A 16,125-nucleotide genomic window follows, 5' to 3' on the forward strand; every position below is an offset into this window, starting at 1 on the left:
GTTTCTGGTTTTCCAGCATCTACCCTTTGTGACTTTTCCTGCATTGCTCTTTGGTATAAGAACAGTCCAAATAGAGCTCTGACCCTTAGTTTAGAACTAATATGTAGTTTATTGAACTTAGGAGACATAGCCCTGGCTAGTCATTAAGTTTTATGTGTTTGTTTTAAAAACCATCCTGCCTAGGACTGCTAAGGGCTGCCAGATAAAGATTCCCTCTTGGTCAGACCTTCCAGGTACCACCCAAGCTTGTGAAAGGAAATCACATGCTTTGTCCAGCTCCAGAAGTATCCAGGGTGATGAAAACCCCTGAAACTTTGTCCCTCTTGTCTCTCCTCTCCCTCATAGTCCTACAGCCACACTCTTTAACTCATGTGAATTCACTGGATAATGCACAGTGATCAGAAAACCCTACACAATATAGTCACCAATCATTGCCGTCATCCACAAAGTCCCTTTGGTCAGGGTCAAGTCTGCCAAGAAGACTGACATGCATCTGTCAGTTTCCCACTGAGAAATCTTTTGGACTCTGGGCCCTTTTTAGATCAGAATCACACATAACTAGAAGATATCGCAAAGGGGGATCCAGCCCAGCCCCCTCTCCCCCCCCCAGGGACAAAAAAAAAATCACATTCTGTGAACAGGTGCTTATCCAATCCCCCCCCCCCAAGAAACTTCCCACAAAGGAGACTCCACCACCCTTCAAGGCAGCATATTCCATCTATATACAACCCTCACTATCAGAAATGCTTACTAATATTTAAGTGAAACCTCCTTTCCCATAATATGGATCTGTTGCTTTTTATCCTCACCTGGCCTGAATAAACCCCTCCCCTATACACTGTATTCCATTTCCATTTTGATTTTGGGCACTTTAAATTTTCCCTCTGCAACATGCATGATTGATCTGCAGTGACCCAACCTTCCCTGTGATGTCTAGGCACGGGTATAAGTTGCTATATTAGACAAACCCGCTTTTGAAAGCTCCCAGTATAAGTGTAGATCTGAGTGTTGCCGGATTAACTCCCCCCCCCCCCCAGTGCCTGCAATGCTGACGTAGAGAAGCAGTCTGTCCCTGATTGGCTGGGTGTCAGTTCAAGGACTTCTTGTTTCCCGGTTGCAAGACTTCTCTCCCAAGACTTAATTTTGCCCTCCTTTTGGGATCTGTTTTAAAGTGACTGCGCTCCAGAAACCCACGCTTCTGAGCAGAGATTTGTCTCGTTCTCTGTGAGGCTGCTGCTGGCTCCCCTCCCCTCCCCTCCCCTCCCCTCCCCTCCCCCCCTTCAGGAAAAGAAAGAAGCAAGCAGCCTCATGCTGCGCTTGGCTGGCTCGGCAGTCAAAAGACAAGATATAAAGCACTGTAATGTCGGCTGGACTTCACCTTCCCCAATCAAGCGCAGAACCCTTTCTGTTTCAGTTCAGGGGGGTAGAAAGGAGGAAGACCCGGGTTCAAATCAATCTAAATTCAGCAGGATCAACAGCAGAAAAACCAAAGTAAGCGCAGAACCAGCCCTTGTATTTAAAGAACCACAGCACGGTGTGAGAGAGTGCTTGTGTGCTTCTACCTCCCTTGTGCTGTTTTCCTGACCTGGAATGATCCCAGAAGAGTGCTGTTTGCCCCACTGGGTACCTCGCCAGTTAGGGCTCTCAGCTGGTGCCCCCTAGGAGAACCGAGGGCCAAGGAGTCCAGAAATCAACACTGAGCTATGCCACAGCATCACCTCCATATCTAGAAGTGATGTCATGGCATCACATGATGGTCTACAAAGAGATCTGGCAAATCTTCCCTTTCCCCTTAATTTGCTCCATCAAGCAGAGGTTGCCTGCAAGGCAAAGGTGGAAAAGAAATAACCACCTGTGTGCTGGGGTTCTTCTGTCCTGAAAGACCCATGAGCCTTGGAAATTAATGTTCAGTGGAGAAGTGTATGAAAGTGGCACGAAGGAGTCTGGAGCCCCTTCTCCTCGCAAGCGATCCTCTCAGTCTGGACCAGGCCCTGCACTCCTGGGAATTTGCCGGTTCACATGAATAATGCAGACCCAGGCAGCAACCCAGGAACAACAGCTTTTGTGGTTTGGCCCTCAACAAAAGTCTGGGCACAGAGAGTCTTCTGGCCTCCAGCTAGCCCATCTCTAAGTGCCACAAGATGCGAGCCTCCGTAATGGTGGGGGGAGGGGGCTTTCCATAAACAGGCCCCCCTCCATCAATGGCCTGGGAGAAAACATCCTCACATTCAGGATGCATCCACAATACAGGAATAGATCTTACTCTGCCCATCCTGCCACTGTCGGTTCCACAGAGGCCTCTCTGCCTTGAATAAACTGCATGATAAGGAGTGAAAATGAGTTCTCATGGAGACATTCTAAACACTGCCATGCTGAGAACAGTCCCCCTGGGAATGATCCCCACTGAGGGTGTACCGGCAGTGACCTCAAATTTCAAGTTAGCACCCTTTAAGCTGTGTGAAATTTCCTTGATTTCACAAAAAAATCAGGGTCCTCAGGCACAGATCCAGAGGAAATGCTGCCATCGCACAGCTTTTTTAAAAACGCGAGTTGCCTCCCCAGTAGGGGAGATGGTAATTCATGGTAATCCAGTGCATGTCGTCAGCATTCATAATGGCTTCTCTCTTCTTTCCACGCCTTCAACATGCTTTTGTGGACCTGCAATCCCGCCTCCCTGCTTCTCCACCTCATGTTTTGTTCCCCTGCGCCCTGATGCCTTTTTGTGTGTGTGTGTGGTATTTCTGGTCACACTAAGGCGCATGAACGTTGTTTCTCCACCCCCTCCTTTTCACCTTCTTCCTGAACAGGCTCCCCCTCCCCCATCATTTCAGCTTTGAAGTACAGAGTCCTGTGGCACCTTAAAGACCAACAAAGTTTTATTCACACTTCCTCAAATACAAAGATATCACAAATACATTAAATCAAACTTGCGTTATTCCTTGTGTGCAAAGAAAGTAAATAGGAAAAAAAGAACACAGGAGCATGTGGCTCCGAGGTTAATGTGAAGAGCATGAAAAGAAAGCCAGTCCTTGCTATTGCTGTATGGAAGCTCCATGTGCGGATGGTCAGGCGCAAACGCAAAGTTGACTTCCAGAGGCCAATAGGAAGGAGACCCAGAGAAAACTGACAACTGTGGAAACGGCCTGAAAGACAAGTCCTTCTTTGGAGTGCTCATTGGATGCATCATCCACAACAGAAGGGCATTCCTTAAAAACACAGAAACTGTGCTCTCATAAGCACTCACCTAGCACAAACTGGTACTGCAATTCATTTTTATTTGGATGAAATATTGAGAGTTGCCACCACTGGAATAGTAACCATATAACATTAATGCTTTATTTGGGCTTTTCTGGCCTTTTAAGGTCTACCTGCTGGCAGAAACTCTGGAAGGAGCCCCCAGCCTACCAAGCCCACCTAACGCAACAGCCTGTAGCTTCTTTGGTGAATGTAAATCAAGGACAAAGCCAAGCTTTAAAAGGACAGACTGTGCTGTCTCTTGGAATACCCCTGCACAGCAGTCAAATAAATATTTAAGTGGATAAAATCAGCCTGCTACAACCGTGGGAGCTCTGAGGCCATGCAAATTCAACACAGCAATGTTTTCTGAATAATATGCCAATGCGGTTATGGGGAAGGGAAGAAGAAAGCTACAGATATCCAGTACTCCATAGTGGATGTCTAGCAAGTGTAGAGTCACTAATTCTGGTCCCTGCTCCTGTGTTTTAACTGTAGCATCTGCAGGCTCCCACCAGTAAAAATGTTCATTTCCATGACCATTACCTGCTCCCTTCTGCAGATCCAGTTGCTTTTGAAAGAAAGGCACAGCAGCAGGTCAAGTCTGCTGGCAACCCTAGACAGCCAACAGCAAACGAGTAGGAAACTCCTTCTGGGGCTATCTGAAGGGAATGTCTCCGGCTGATAAAAGCTCTTGGTCAAAGGAATCCACATTCCAAAATGCTGGGTAAGACTGCTACCTGGCCACACACAACTGCCCCCCCCCCCCCAATAACACCTTTGCTTGCTGCTGTGCCTGTGATTAGAGCCACTGCTGGACTGGGGATCGGAAATGGGAGTGTCTCTGGTCAGTTCTAGAGCAGTCAAATGTTGCTGAGCCCGAACTGGAAACTGAAGGTCTGGATCACTACTAGGTAGGAGATCAACTATCTCAGCTGGGGCCAAACCCTGAGAGTGCAGAAGCAATAAGTATAATTTGATTATTTTCAGGCATTTGAAAGGAAATGCCAATGTACCTGCATAGCATGAAGTTCTACATGGTGAATCTGGAGATGGCATGAGTTACTGCCCCTGCTGCCTACAGCATACCCATTTGCCAGCACTCTTCAGTATATTAGCACGTGCATGTTCCTCTGCTAATAGAAGATGCACATTATCACCTATCTCCTACTTAGAAGCTCAAAGGGCCTCCATACCTGCATGCTGCTCTGAGATGCTTGATTCAGGGTATAAATGGAGTTCATTTCCCTTAGCACATTCTTACTGTCATTCCAAGACAGCCTCCAGTTACTTTGGTGTTATTTGGTTGGTGAAAGGGTGAGAAAATAACACAGGATGACAGAACTGCTGAACTTGTGACCCACCAAGCTAAGCACAGCTCAGCAAGGTCTCAGCAAGCCCTACTTTTGCTGCCTGTCTGGGACTGCAAAATCAGGGGAGTGCTCAGGCACCCAGAAAGACTCCGGATATGATGAATGGGCTAACTTCTACTTGGTGGGTCACAAGAGAAACAAAAGAGTTGTAAGCCAAAGGAGTCTTCAAAGTCTAAACTCATTTCCTTGACCAGCCTGCATGTGTCTTTGTGATCTAGTTTCATTGATGGGATTATTTCAGAGTCGGGAAGATAACATTTAATTAGCAACAATTTTCTTTAAAAAAAAAAAAGAGTGATTTTCCTTTGGTCAGGCAATTGTCCATCTACTGGATGTTGTCAACTCACAGGAGTACTCATAAATGCCTCCTATGAATACATTTGACAGGTGCTTTTATGTCAATTTCTAGTTCTCTCTGTCAATTATTGCAATAAAACTTCTGCTTTATCTATTAGATCTTTAGCCCATTTTTCTCTCAAAGATCTCAGGGCAGGATGCATAAGGCTGATTACTAACGTGAGCCGGAGGGAGTCACGGCCCTTTGCCAGAGCCTTAACAGAACGTTATTTACCTCCATATCAGGAAAATCTCCAAAATCAACATCTCCATATATTAAGCATCTATAAAAGGGACCTGACATTCTTCTCTGGGTCTGTTGGCAACCCTAACTCCCCTCCCCACATTTAACAATGATCCTGTGAAGTAGGTTAGACGATCAGTAACTGCGTACTTCAACATCTCACAGTGATCTTCATGACTCAAGTGGGGATTTGAACCCAGGTATCCCTGATACTATCACTGAGTAACTTTGAATTCACTCTCCCTAACAATCAAGTCAAGACCATCAGAGTCCAGTAGCACCTTTAAGACCAACAAAGATTTATTCAAGGCGTGAGCTTTCGAGTGCAAGCACTCTTCCTCAGACTAAATTGACTAGTCTGACGAAGAGTCCTTGCACTCGAAAGCTCACGCCTTGAATAAATCTTTGTTGGTCTTAAAGGTGCTACTGGACTCTGATTTTATTGTGCTACTTCAGACCAACACGGCTACTCATTGAATCAAGTCAAGGACTGGGTAATCATTAAAACATCATTTGTGACCAAAGAAGAATTCTGTGTTTGCCCATGACCTTGCACACTTGTCCACGTCTTTAATTTTCTTGAATGAACTTGCCAGTATTCAATGATAATGACAAAGAACATCGCCAAGAGAAAGCTCTGACCTTGATGGCCCAGGCAAACCTGATCCTGTCAGATCTCGGAAGCTAAACAGGAGTTGGATGGTAGTTCCTCCAAGGAACACTATGGGGTTGTGATGTGGAGGCAGGCAATGGCAAACAATCTGTGAACATCCCTTGCCTGGCTGCAAGACAATCCTCAGATCTCCTGGCTACACAACACACCTGCCAAATGATAAATAATACCAAGGGAAAGTCAGAAAACTATTCATTTGGGGCAATTTATGTGGGTATAGAAAATACAGGTTATAAGGACTTGGGTATATTTTTTGGAAATAGTGAACAGATTTATAAGTCCTTCCAATACAATACATTTTGGATTATAAGATCTTTTCATTGCCCCAGTTCTCAGACCAACTGAAGACCACTATAGACCCCCAAACACACAGAAGACCCATATTTAGCCTGTGCTTTGGCAGCTGTACTGGTTCCTAGTTGAATTCTGGATTAGGATTAATTACATTACTGGCAGTCTTCAAGCAAAGGTTGGATACACACTTTTCTTGGATGCTTTGGGTGGATCCTGCGTAGAGCAGGGAGTTGGACTAGATGGCCTGTATGGCCCCTTCCAACTCTATGATTCTATTATTCTATTGGTATTCACCTTTAAGGCCATTCAGACTCTGGGCCTGGTGTAGCCAAGAGACTGCCTCTCTGCTTGTGTCTCCCAAAGAGCACTCCACTCTGCAAATACAAGCCAGTTGGTGGGCCCTGGCCCCAAGGAACTTCATCTGCCTTCAACCAGGGCCAGGGCATTTTCAGTCCTGGCCCCCTCTTGGTGGAACGAGCTCCTGGAGTAGATCTGGTCCCAGATGGAGTTGGTACAGTTCCACAGGGCCTGTAAAACAGAGCTCTTCCACCAAACGTTGCCCCCCCTACAAAAAAAAAACACCACCACAAAAATACCTTAATCTGGAATAGACCCATCAAAAGGGACTGCGCTAGAAATAACAATTGTAACTGAACTGCTGCTAATTATGGATGTGGCTTTAAATGGTTTAAAATGTTATTAATTATTTTAACTTATATTACTGTTACTTATGATGTGGTTATACCCCCCCCCCCGGCCAACCCTTTCTGTAGTGGTGCCTCACCTGTGGAACCTCCTTCCTGCTTGCCTGGTGCTTGGTCTTCTTAGCTTCAGGTGGTAACATGGTCAGTTTTATTTACTCACACATTTGCTTAATTGTGTTGACTAGTCTTATTGTTACTTGTATTTCCCCCCTCCACCTTGAAAAATAGATTTTTGATTGTTGATTTAGCTCCATCCCACCAATTTTCTGACTGCTGGGTTGGTCTATTCTTGAATCTGACATTATTAACAGTTTCAGATTTTTATATTGTTTGGTGTTAAATTCTTCACCACCCAAGATGTCTGATGATGTTAAATGTATGCACATCATCAAAATACGTGCACCCGAGAATGCTGCATCAGCATACCTTTGTGGTAACCCTTTGGGGCTGTGATGTGGCATGTACTCCGAGCCTGCCAAGTAAGTGGAGGGCCTCTTGACAGGTATGGTTACCATGTTGTCTGAAAGAGGATGTGGGACACCTGAACCAGAGCTCTGAAGTATCTGAGGGACGGGAGGGGTGGGGGTGTTGTAGCATGGACACAGGCTGCACGCATGGTGCTGAGAGCCAACTTCGTGCAATGTTTTAGAGCAGCGGCCTCTAATCTGGAGAGCTGAGTTTGATTCCCCACTCCTCCTCCACATGCAACCAACTGGGTGATCTTGTGCCAGTCACAGTTCTCTCAGAGCTCTCTTGGCCTCACCTACCACACAGAGTGACTGTAGTGAGGAGAGGAAAAGTAGGTGATTGTAAGCCACTTTGAGACTCCTGTGGGTAGGAAAAGGCAGGGTACGAAAAACCTGCTCTTCTTCTTCTACTTCATTATCTGTGCTGTTGCCTCTTTCAGACAGCAATGGGGGAAATATATATTAGGAGGACTGTGGATAGCATGCTCTCCTAATACATGTGCCTTGCAGTTGCCTTGTATACACAAATGTCTGGAAAATGCTCTGTGTGTGCGTGCACACTTGTATGCATGTGTGCGTACACGTGTACCTTTCCCCCTCTGTGTGTGTATGCGAACAGGTTTCTATGGCTGCATGTGTCAATCTGTATAAAGTTGGAATAGGCAATGTCTGGTGTACAAAGAGAAGAGGAGGAGAAGAGCCTGAAGGGGGCAGCAAGAAGACTGTTGGATAGGATAGTGAGGTCAGGACCTTTCTCTCCTGTTAAGTGTTGCTTCTTGTCTCATCCTCAGTGAGAGAGCAGTTCTTCCTCTCTGCCACACCATTCTGCTCTGGAGTGTATGGGACAGTAAGACGGTACTCTATACTCTGTTCAGCCAGATAACTCTTCATTTCATGTCCCACATATAATATATGTGTATAATATGTGCATAATGTGGCCCAACAGAGGCTAAATGTCTATTTTAGCTGTCCCTGTCCTGCAATAGTACATCACATGTCCCTTATGAGATCTTATGATTTCTGCTATCTATAACCCATTTGCTGGAGGAGTCTCATGTGGAACATCAGCTGCTCTTTATAATAAAAGGCTGTTGGACTCACTGCAGGTTGATGACAAGGGTGTGCTGCATTTTCAGGAGCACAGCTCTATTTTATATGGTTCCGAGAGACCTGAACGACAGAGAAGTATCTGGCTTGTAGGTCAGTCACTTTCCACATTCTGTGTATAGTTCACTGGTAGAAGGGTCTGAAGTAATTGAGTCTGTAATATCCTTGGTCTAGTGGTAACAATATACAGTTTTTTTAGAAAGTGCTAACTGGTGGTTAAAGCATTATGGTTGCCAACCTCCAGGGAGAATCTGGGGCTCACTTGGGATTCTAGCCCTGACCTGGATAGCCAGGTTTGTATATGGATGGGAGACCTCTGAGAAACGTAAGGGACATGATGCATAGGCAGGCAATGGCAAACTGCCTCCAAATGTCCCTTGTCTGGCTGCCAGACAATAGTAGGATGTACAACTCCACACATGCCATGTGATAAATAAACGAACACTTGGAATGATAACTGATCTGTAGACTGCAGAGATCAGTGTCTCTGCAGGAAATGGCAGCTATAGAAGGAGACCTCTTCGGCATCACTAACGACAGTCCCATAAAGTAGGGAGAATTATTTCTCACATGTTGTGGTGGGGAGGAAGGAAGCAATGAGTCCAGTCAGGAGTGGTTTAAGGATCTGCAGGGCATCCAGCACTAGAGCCAGTTTATGGATTTGCAGGGCCCTTGGAGAGTACAGTTCTGGTGGAAGCGGCCAGACTGAGAGCAGAGGGGCCCCCAACACGGGTCCACTCCACACGGGTGGAGTGTCCTTAAAGAGCGAAAAAGGGGGAGGAGAGAGGCTACAGCCGGGCTCTGGGGGGGGGGGGGAGGCACCACATGGGGCCCCTGGAAGTGTGGGGCCCATAGCATGTTCTACATGTGCTACATGGATAAACTGGCCCTGAATCCAGTAACTAAAGAGAAGTTTGGACCGGGAACTTCCTAATCTATAACACAGTTCATTAAATTTTCCAGGGTGGCTGGGTTAGAAAACCCCCATACAGATAAGCCCCTAATGAACAGTGATCGACTTTCTCCAAATACTTCACAGAGAGACAAAATCTTTTTTTCTCTCTCTCTTTGAACTACAAAGGTCTCATTTAGAATTATTGAAAAAACTAGCAATCTATAGCAGTCGGTGGGCTCAATGAGTCTGTTTGTCCAGCAGGGGGTAGCATAGTTCAAACTTTCCCTTAGTGTGGCTGCAGTAGCATTGTGGGCTGCTGCTGGCGCATCCACTTCATTAGAGGCTGCTGTTGCAAAGCGTGGAGCCAGAACAGCGGATTATTTTTTAATCTTTTGAAAATTCTTCCCAATGTCATTTGTTACTATATTCCTCAGACTGGGTCAGCACTCACCCTTCCCTGGCCTTCCCAGGATTAGCTGACCTCCCCAAAGCGTGAGGTCAGTCCTAGCTCAGCCTGGGCCTCCCCACAATCTTTTCCATGGTGCCTCTGGGCCTGCCGTTTCCCTTTTCTCCCACTGCATTCCCAGAACTGGCAGCATCCGCTGGCAGGCCCCTTCTCCCGTTCCTTTCCAGACGGTCCATCTCTGCCTTCCTCTCTTCCTTGTCCCTGCTGAGAATCCTGGGGCAGACCAGATGTGCAACGTGTGTGCAGCGATCCCTCCCCAGAGTCGATTGGGGGATGTTTCACAAAATGCAGGGGAAACCAGGAAGGTGCCTGGAAGCACCGCAGTGCTGTGTGAGCAAGAGCTGCCATCTGGCTTGGAGGAAAATGTCCTTTGCCTTTAATAGAGTCTTTGTGGCCTACTATTTACTAGGTGATGTGAGTTGCCTTCAAGCCTCGGAAAGATTCAATTGCCCATTTCCACACTTTCAACAGGGCATTTTTTGTCTGGTCCCCTGATATGAGTGAGTGATGCCCACCGTCATCCTCACAAACCCAGGACCAACAGAGGCCCCCCAGAAGTAGGGCTGCCTGCCCCCAGGTGGGAAGGGAGACAGCAACCTGTCAGTCAATCGCGGGCCAAGATGAAGAAATACCAAGATGGCTGCTGTGGCAAAAGTTTATTCAATTTTCAACATGCCAGAATGAGATCCGGTATGCCTCGTTTTTGGATATGATCATGTTTTTCAATGGCTATTAATAAACAAAAAGTAAAATTAACAATATTACCTTATATTTTTCTTATTACAAATGTTAATAATTATTATTTAATATATTAGCTCCTAGTCTCATGACTGTTAGGTAATCCTGACACTTCTGTTGGTGATATAACAATGTGACCTACAAAAAACAAATAGTAATAAATTCCATGATTTTCATATAGCTGCTGCAATTACCATACATCAATTTCTCTTAATACTTACTTATGATTATCACTTTGCCTCAAAGGTTACTATTGGTAACCTTGGGGTAGTGGTTAGGAGTGCGGACTTCTAATCTGGTGAGATGGGTTTGATTCCCCACTCCCCCACATGTAGCAAGCTGGGTGACCTTGGGCTGGCCACAGCACTGATAAAGCTGTTCTGACCGAGCAGTAATATCGGGGCTCTCTCAGCCTCACCCACCTCACAGGGTCTCTGTTGTGGGGAGGGGAAAGGGAAGGCGACTGTAAGCCACTTTGAGACTCCTTCGGGTAGAGAAAACTGGCATATAAGAACCAACTCTTCTTAATTTTTTGTTTTTGTTTATTAATAGCCATTGAAAAAGACGGTCATATCCGAAAATGAGGTATATGGGATCTCGTTCTGCATGTTCAAAATGAAATAAACTTTTGCCATAACAGCCAGCTTCATAGTTCTTCATCTTGTCTGGACTTTCGGCTGGTTGTTCTTGCTAGTAAATCGCGAGCAGCATGGACAATGGGGGGGGGGGGATCTACCAACAAGGATTCTTGCTCCTTATGTGGAACATCTACGTAAGGGGTGAGAATCCTTGTCCCCTGCCCACTCCTGCCTCCCGGATACCCAGACTCTGTCCCCCTACACACCCTCCCCCTACTTACCTGCGTGGCTCCTGTGCGCGTGGCTGGCCCGGCCTCTGCAGCTGGGTCCTGCCCAGAGGCTCACTTGCCGCTACTGCCTCTGCCAGTCTTCCGAGGCTACTCCTGCTCTCCGGACAGTGGGAGCAGCTTTGGAAGACTGGCAGCTGCGGCACCTGAGCAGCAGGCCCCAGCACTGAGGCACGCTTGTTGCTCGGGCGCCATGGCTATTGGGGAATGTCTTCTGAGGTCACTCATTCTCCTCGGAGGACGGGAGCGGCCTCAGAAGACTGGCAGCAGAGCAATGTGTGCCCCTCAGTGCTAGGCCTTGCTGCTCTGGCGCCACTGCCACCGCCACGAGCCATCCCCTGGTGCGCTCCCTAGGGCGGGATAATGGATGATAATGGTCCATTATCATTTCTGTTATAGGGACCACGCCAGAAGATGTTCCACATCAAAATCACTGACAGCTGGGCTACCAGTCGTAGAATCAAATAACCCCTTCTATTTTCATGAAGTTATGTCATAATGTGAACCGTTATAAAACATGTTTTCCTGTCAATTTCCTCAGCAACAGAACTGTAAAATGAGATGAAATATACATATGTATGCCATCCTTCAATGAAAATAAGTGCAACCTTATTCAGCTGTCTGTGGTCTGTGACTTGCACCATTTACAAGTTGATGAAACACTCTTAAGTCAAGCTTCTCAATTCCAATACATCACTCACTTAAAAGCAAAAAGAAGCAGACCTGGTTTCAATATGAGTATAATAATATACATAAAGACCTCTGCTACATTTCAATACCAATCTTATAATCCTAAAATAGAATCATAATACAGTTTACCACACGGTTCCCAAGGTAACTGTATACCAAACGTATTTTTCAAATACATTTTGACTCTCTCGGCCACTCTACCCAGAAGCCCTCTGTGGTGGTTATGCTCTCCCTGCAGGATCAGCATTTTGGACAAACATCCCATTCCTCAGGGGAAGAGCCAGCCTCAGAAGCAGTCCCTCCACCCCCAACTCCCTGGGCTTTGCTAAGACTTGACCTGCAGCCCCTTCTGTTTCCCACTGCAGAGAGCACTGGCTGTGCTGGGGGCATACAAGCCTGAGCTGCATCCTAAATTTCCCGGTGCTCTCTAAGCTACTGTGGGGAGCACCTCCTTCTCCCAGCAGGCATTCCAGCAGGTGTCCCTGAGGTCTCTTCTGCAGGAACCGGGGAGGGGGGCTAGAGTTCCCAACATTAATATGGAAAGCACCACCCGCCCACGTCTGTCTTTGCGGGCCTGCTAAGCCACCCCAGTCATACGCTCTGCTCTAGGAATGTGACAATCAGGCGGCAGCTGCTCAGTGTGTGTGTGTGTGAGTGGGGAGGGAGGGAGGGAGGGGAGGGGAGCCCTGCCTGAAAGCTGGGGGCTCAGCAATGCCAGGCTTTGGGAAAGTGGGAAGCTGCGTGGGACAAGGGGTGCTGGTCCAACCAACAGCTCGGAAGGCTTTCAGGAGCGACAGGCTGGGGGAGCCGAAGGCACCCAGAGGGCCGAGGCATCCGCAAACAGCCTGGCCCCCTGGAAGGGCTGGGATGGGCTGTTTGCAACCTGAGACCAGCCTAAAAATAACCCCTTGCCTGGTAGAGAAATGACCTTCTGGGACTTTGTCTGGCTGGGTGGGCAGGCACCTGGAGCAGCGTCAATGCCCCCTGGCAGGTACCCAGCAACCGGGGGTCACTTGCAGAGAGGGGGAACATCAAGCAAGGGGAACGGCTGCTGGCCGGCTGGCTGGGCCCTGCTGCTGCTGGGAGGGCAGAGCCCCAGGCAAGGGGCTGCTGCGGGGCAGAAGAACGGCAGCCGCAGACTCCGTAAGGGCTGCTGAGTGACCAGGACCCAAGCATGAAGAAATCCCCGGGACTGAACAACCTCAGCCAGGCCACAGAAGAGGCAGGGGGCACAGGGCGGGGCCTGAGGAGAGCCCCCCCAAGCCCTGCCATCCCCCCCAAGAGGGCCAAAGTGGCAGCTGGGCAGGGGGACCCTGCCGCCCCCGTCTTCCTGCAAGAGCTGAAGGACTCGGCTGCCCGCCTCGGCCACTCCATTCTGCTGAGGGTGGTGGTAGCCGGAAACCCCTGGCCACACCTGAGCTGGTACAAGGAGAAGATGCCTGTTGCCCATGCGGAGCAGAAGGAGGAGGAGGGGAAAGAGGAAGAGGAGTATGGCAGCTTCTGGATTCACAACAGCAAAGTGACCGATGGTGGGGTCTACTCTTGTGTGGCCAAGAATGAACATGGCGAAGCTGTGACCTCTGCCACAGTGACTGTCACGGACATGGAAGGTATGGACACGGGGGGGGGGGTGGCCCGGGGCCGGCTGTGTGCAGTGTGGGCATGCCCTGAGAATCTACTTGGTCTTGGAAGAGCAGCCTTAGCAACAGCAGCCAACACCCGAGTTTCCCAAAAGGGACCAGGAATTGTGGTTCTTCCCAAGTATGGCTCCAGGCCCTCAGATCTGATTGTTCTGTGAATAGGTGCCTCTTTTTCAAACTGTAAAATCATGGTGGGATGCCTCTAACCATGCCCAGGGTGCATTTCCCTCACCCATGAGCCTGCAGTTAAGGAGGCAGAGCTTCCAGGGGACAGGTGGCTGGGTTTTCAGGCAGGCTTATGCCTTGGCTCCTCTCCTTTTAGAGGTTTTCTGATTATAGCTCATCATTTGCACATAGGGCAGCTCTACGTCACAGTGCTGGTGAAAGAGGGGTATTTTCATATAAGCATGCCACCCATGAAATGTTAATTTTGCTTCCGCAGAATGAGTAGGTATCATGCTTGGAACGGAGACATTGCAAAATGTGCCGATATCAGGTCTTTATTTGCAGTTGTACCCTCATCTGTGGCTGGTTACGAAGTGCTTCTGATCATATGCAGAGTGCCACCCAGGGCTGCTGGGAGTCCTGCTCATCTTCATGGCCCATGGAGCCCCAGCCAGTAATCTGATTGGTTGTCATATGATGCCTGGGTAGTGTCTCTGATGGTTCTTGGCAGCCCCGTTATCAGTCCTTGATCAGCCATCAGCAGCTCGTGCCTGTCCAGGATTTAGGGTGCCAGTCTTACAAGAGGACAAAGACCCCAGCATCTCACTATCTGGAATTTTTCGGCCCTGTTGATACTGCACCTCCTGGATGTCCGTAGATTGCTAGAAACTGGGAGCAAGAGACTGAAGTATGGAGTAGTGTATGGAAGAGATGGTCACCCAACGGGTATGTCTTAGCACCAACACAGCCCATGGCACCTTGGGGACAGGAATATCTCCTCCGCCCCCTCCGCCCCCTCTTGCACCCTGTGTGAGCAGAGCAATTCTGAACATTTGAAAGCTGAGTCCTTTCAGGACATTAAAACATTTCACACCCCTCCTACACCCTGCCCCATAGGTCATTTAATGGTACGCCACTGGAATCGTTCACCTGTCCATCATGTGCAGGGACTTAATGTGACCAGAGGTTTAGAACAAGCCTTGTTATCTCTGGACTGGGGTGTGGTGGAAGCTGCAGAAAACCAAGGGCCTCTCTGCCGTAGTCACTGTTAATCTCACCAGACCAGAGTAAGCGGCGGCAGCAGCGGGTCTTGGTTCAAGTGGGCCCACTGATGGGGTGGCAGTGGAGACACAGTGCAGAGAGTCAGCCCATACGTCAGAATCATCTGAGGGGATGGAGCCAAGACCTCCCATTTCTCTGTGTCCCAAATCTTGTGATCTCTGCTCTGGGCCAAACCACAAGTGATGCTGGAGATTGGTGACAGGTGCTCCAGAGGGGGAATTTGGCCCTTAGCTAGCAGCCACAGGAAAGGTCCTATGGATCAGAGCTGGGGTTCTGGAGGAAGGGAACTTTCTCCTGGCATAATTTCTCCATTGGATGATGGGCCCTACTACTTTAAATTTTGGCAGGGGAAAAGATAGGAGAAGCCTTCATGGTTTGTTTGTTTTCCTTTAAAAAAGGTGAAGGTATCCCCTGTGCAAGCACTGGGTCATGTCTGACCCTTGGGGTGACGCCCTCCAGCGTTTTCATGGCAGTCTCAATACGGGGTGGTTTGCCAGTGCCTTCCCCAGTCATTACCGTTTACCCCCCAGCAGCAAGCTGGGTACTCATTTTACCAACCTCGGAAGGATGGAAGGATGAGTTGACCTCGAGCCGACTGCTGGAATTGAATTCCCAGCCTCATGGGCAGAGCTTTCAGACTGCATGTCTGCTGCCTTACCACTCTGCACCAGAAGAGGCTCTAAAGGTAAAGGTATCCCCTGTGCAAGCACCGGGTCATGTCTGACCCTTGGGGTGACGCTCTCCAGCGTTTTCATGGCAGACTCAATACTGGGTGGTTTGCCAGTGCCTTCCCCAGTCATTACCGTTTACCCCCCACAGCAAGCTGGGTACTCATTTTCCTTACTGGGACTTAAATCCCTCCGGGTTGTTTTTCATTCAGGGGAACAGTGGAAGGGTTCCCTGCTCTCTTGCCCTGTGCTGTCCATGTGCCCTCAACAAGTTTCTGTCCAAAGAGCTTATCGGTTGAACTGCAGCTGCACAGGGAACTTGGCCCTCATATTTAGGGTGAAGGTTGGTGTGTGGACTAATTCTGTCATTTTTAAGGCACTGCTCCCCCATCAATTTCAGTGGCCAAAAAAAGCCACATCTGGGAAATTCCCCATCTTTAAGGTAGAAGTCTTGGCTTGGCAGCCCTCCTTTCTGGTGTACCAAGAAGGGTTCTGGGTGGCAAA

General features: G+C 48.3%; 1 protein-coding gene across 2 annotated transcripts in view; it reads left to right on the forward strand.

Moving 5' to 3' along the window:
• The first annotated feature begins 12,798 nt into the window (after positions 1–12,798).
• SPEG (striated muscle enriched protein kinase) overlaps positions 12,799–16,125 on the forward strand; it is a 132,620-nt gene continuing 129,293 nt past the window's right edge. For both annotated transcript variants that reach the window (XM_077320803.1, XM_077320804.1), the window contains exon 1: positions 12,799–13,696. In XM_077320803.1, the coding sequence (XP_077176918.1) occupies positions 13,261–13,696 (436 nt within the window). In that variant the 5' untranslated portion in view covers positions 12,799–13,260. The remainder of the gene's footprint in view (positions 13,697–16,125) is intronic.

This window comes from Paroedura picta, chromosome 2, assembly GCF_049243985.1.
Source record: "Paroedura picta isolate Pp20150507F chromosome 2, Ppicta_v3.0, whole genome shotgun sequence".
Lineage (NCBI taxonomy): Eukaryota > Metazoa > Chordata > Lepidosauria > Squamata > Gekkonidae > Paroedura > Paroedura picta.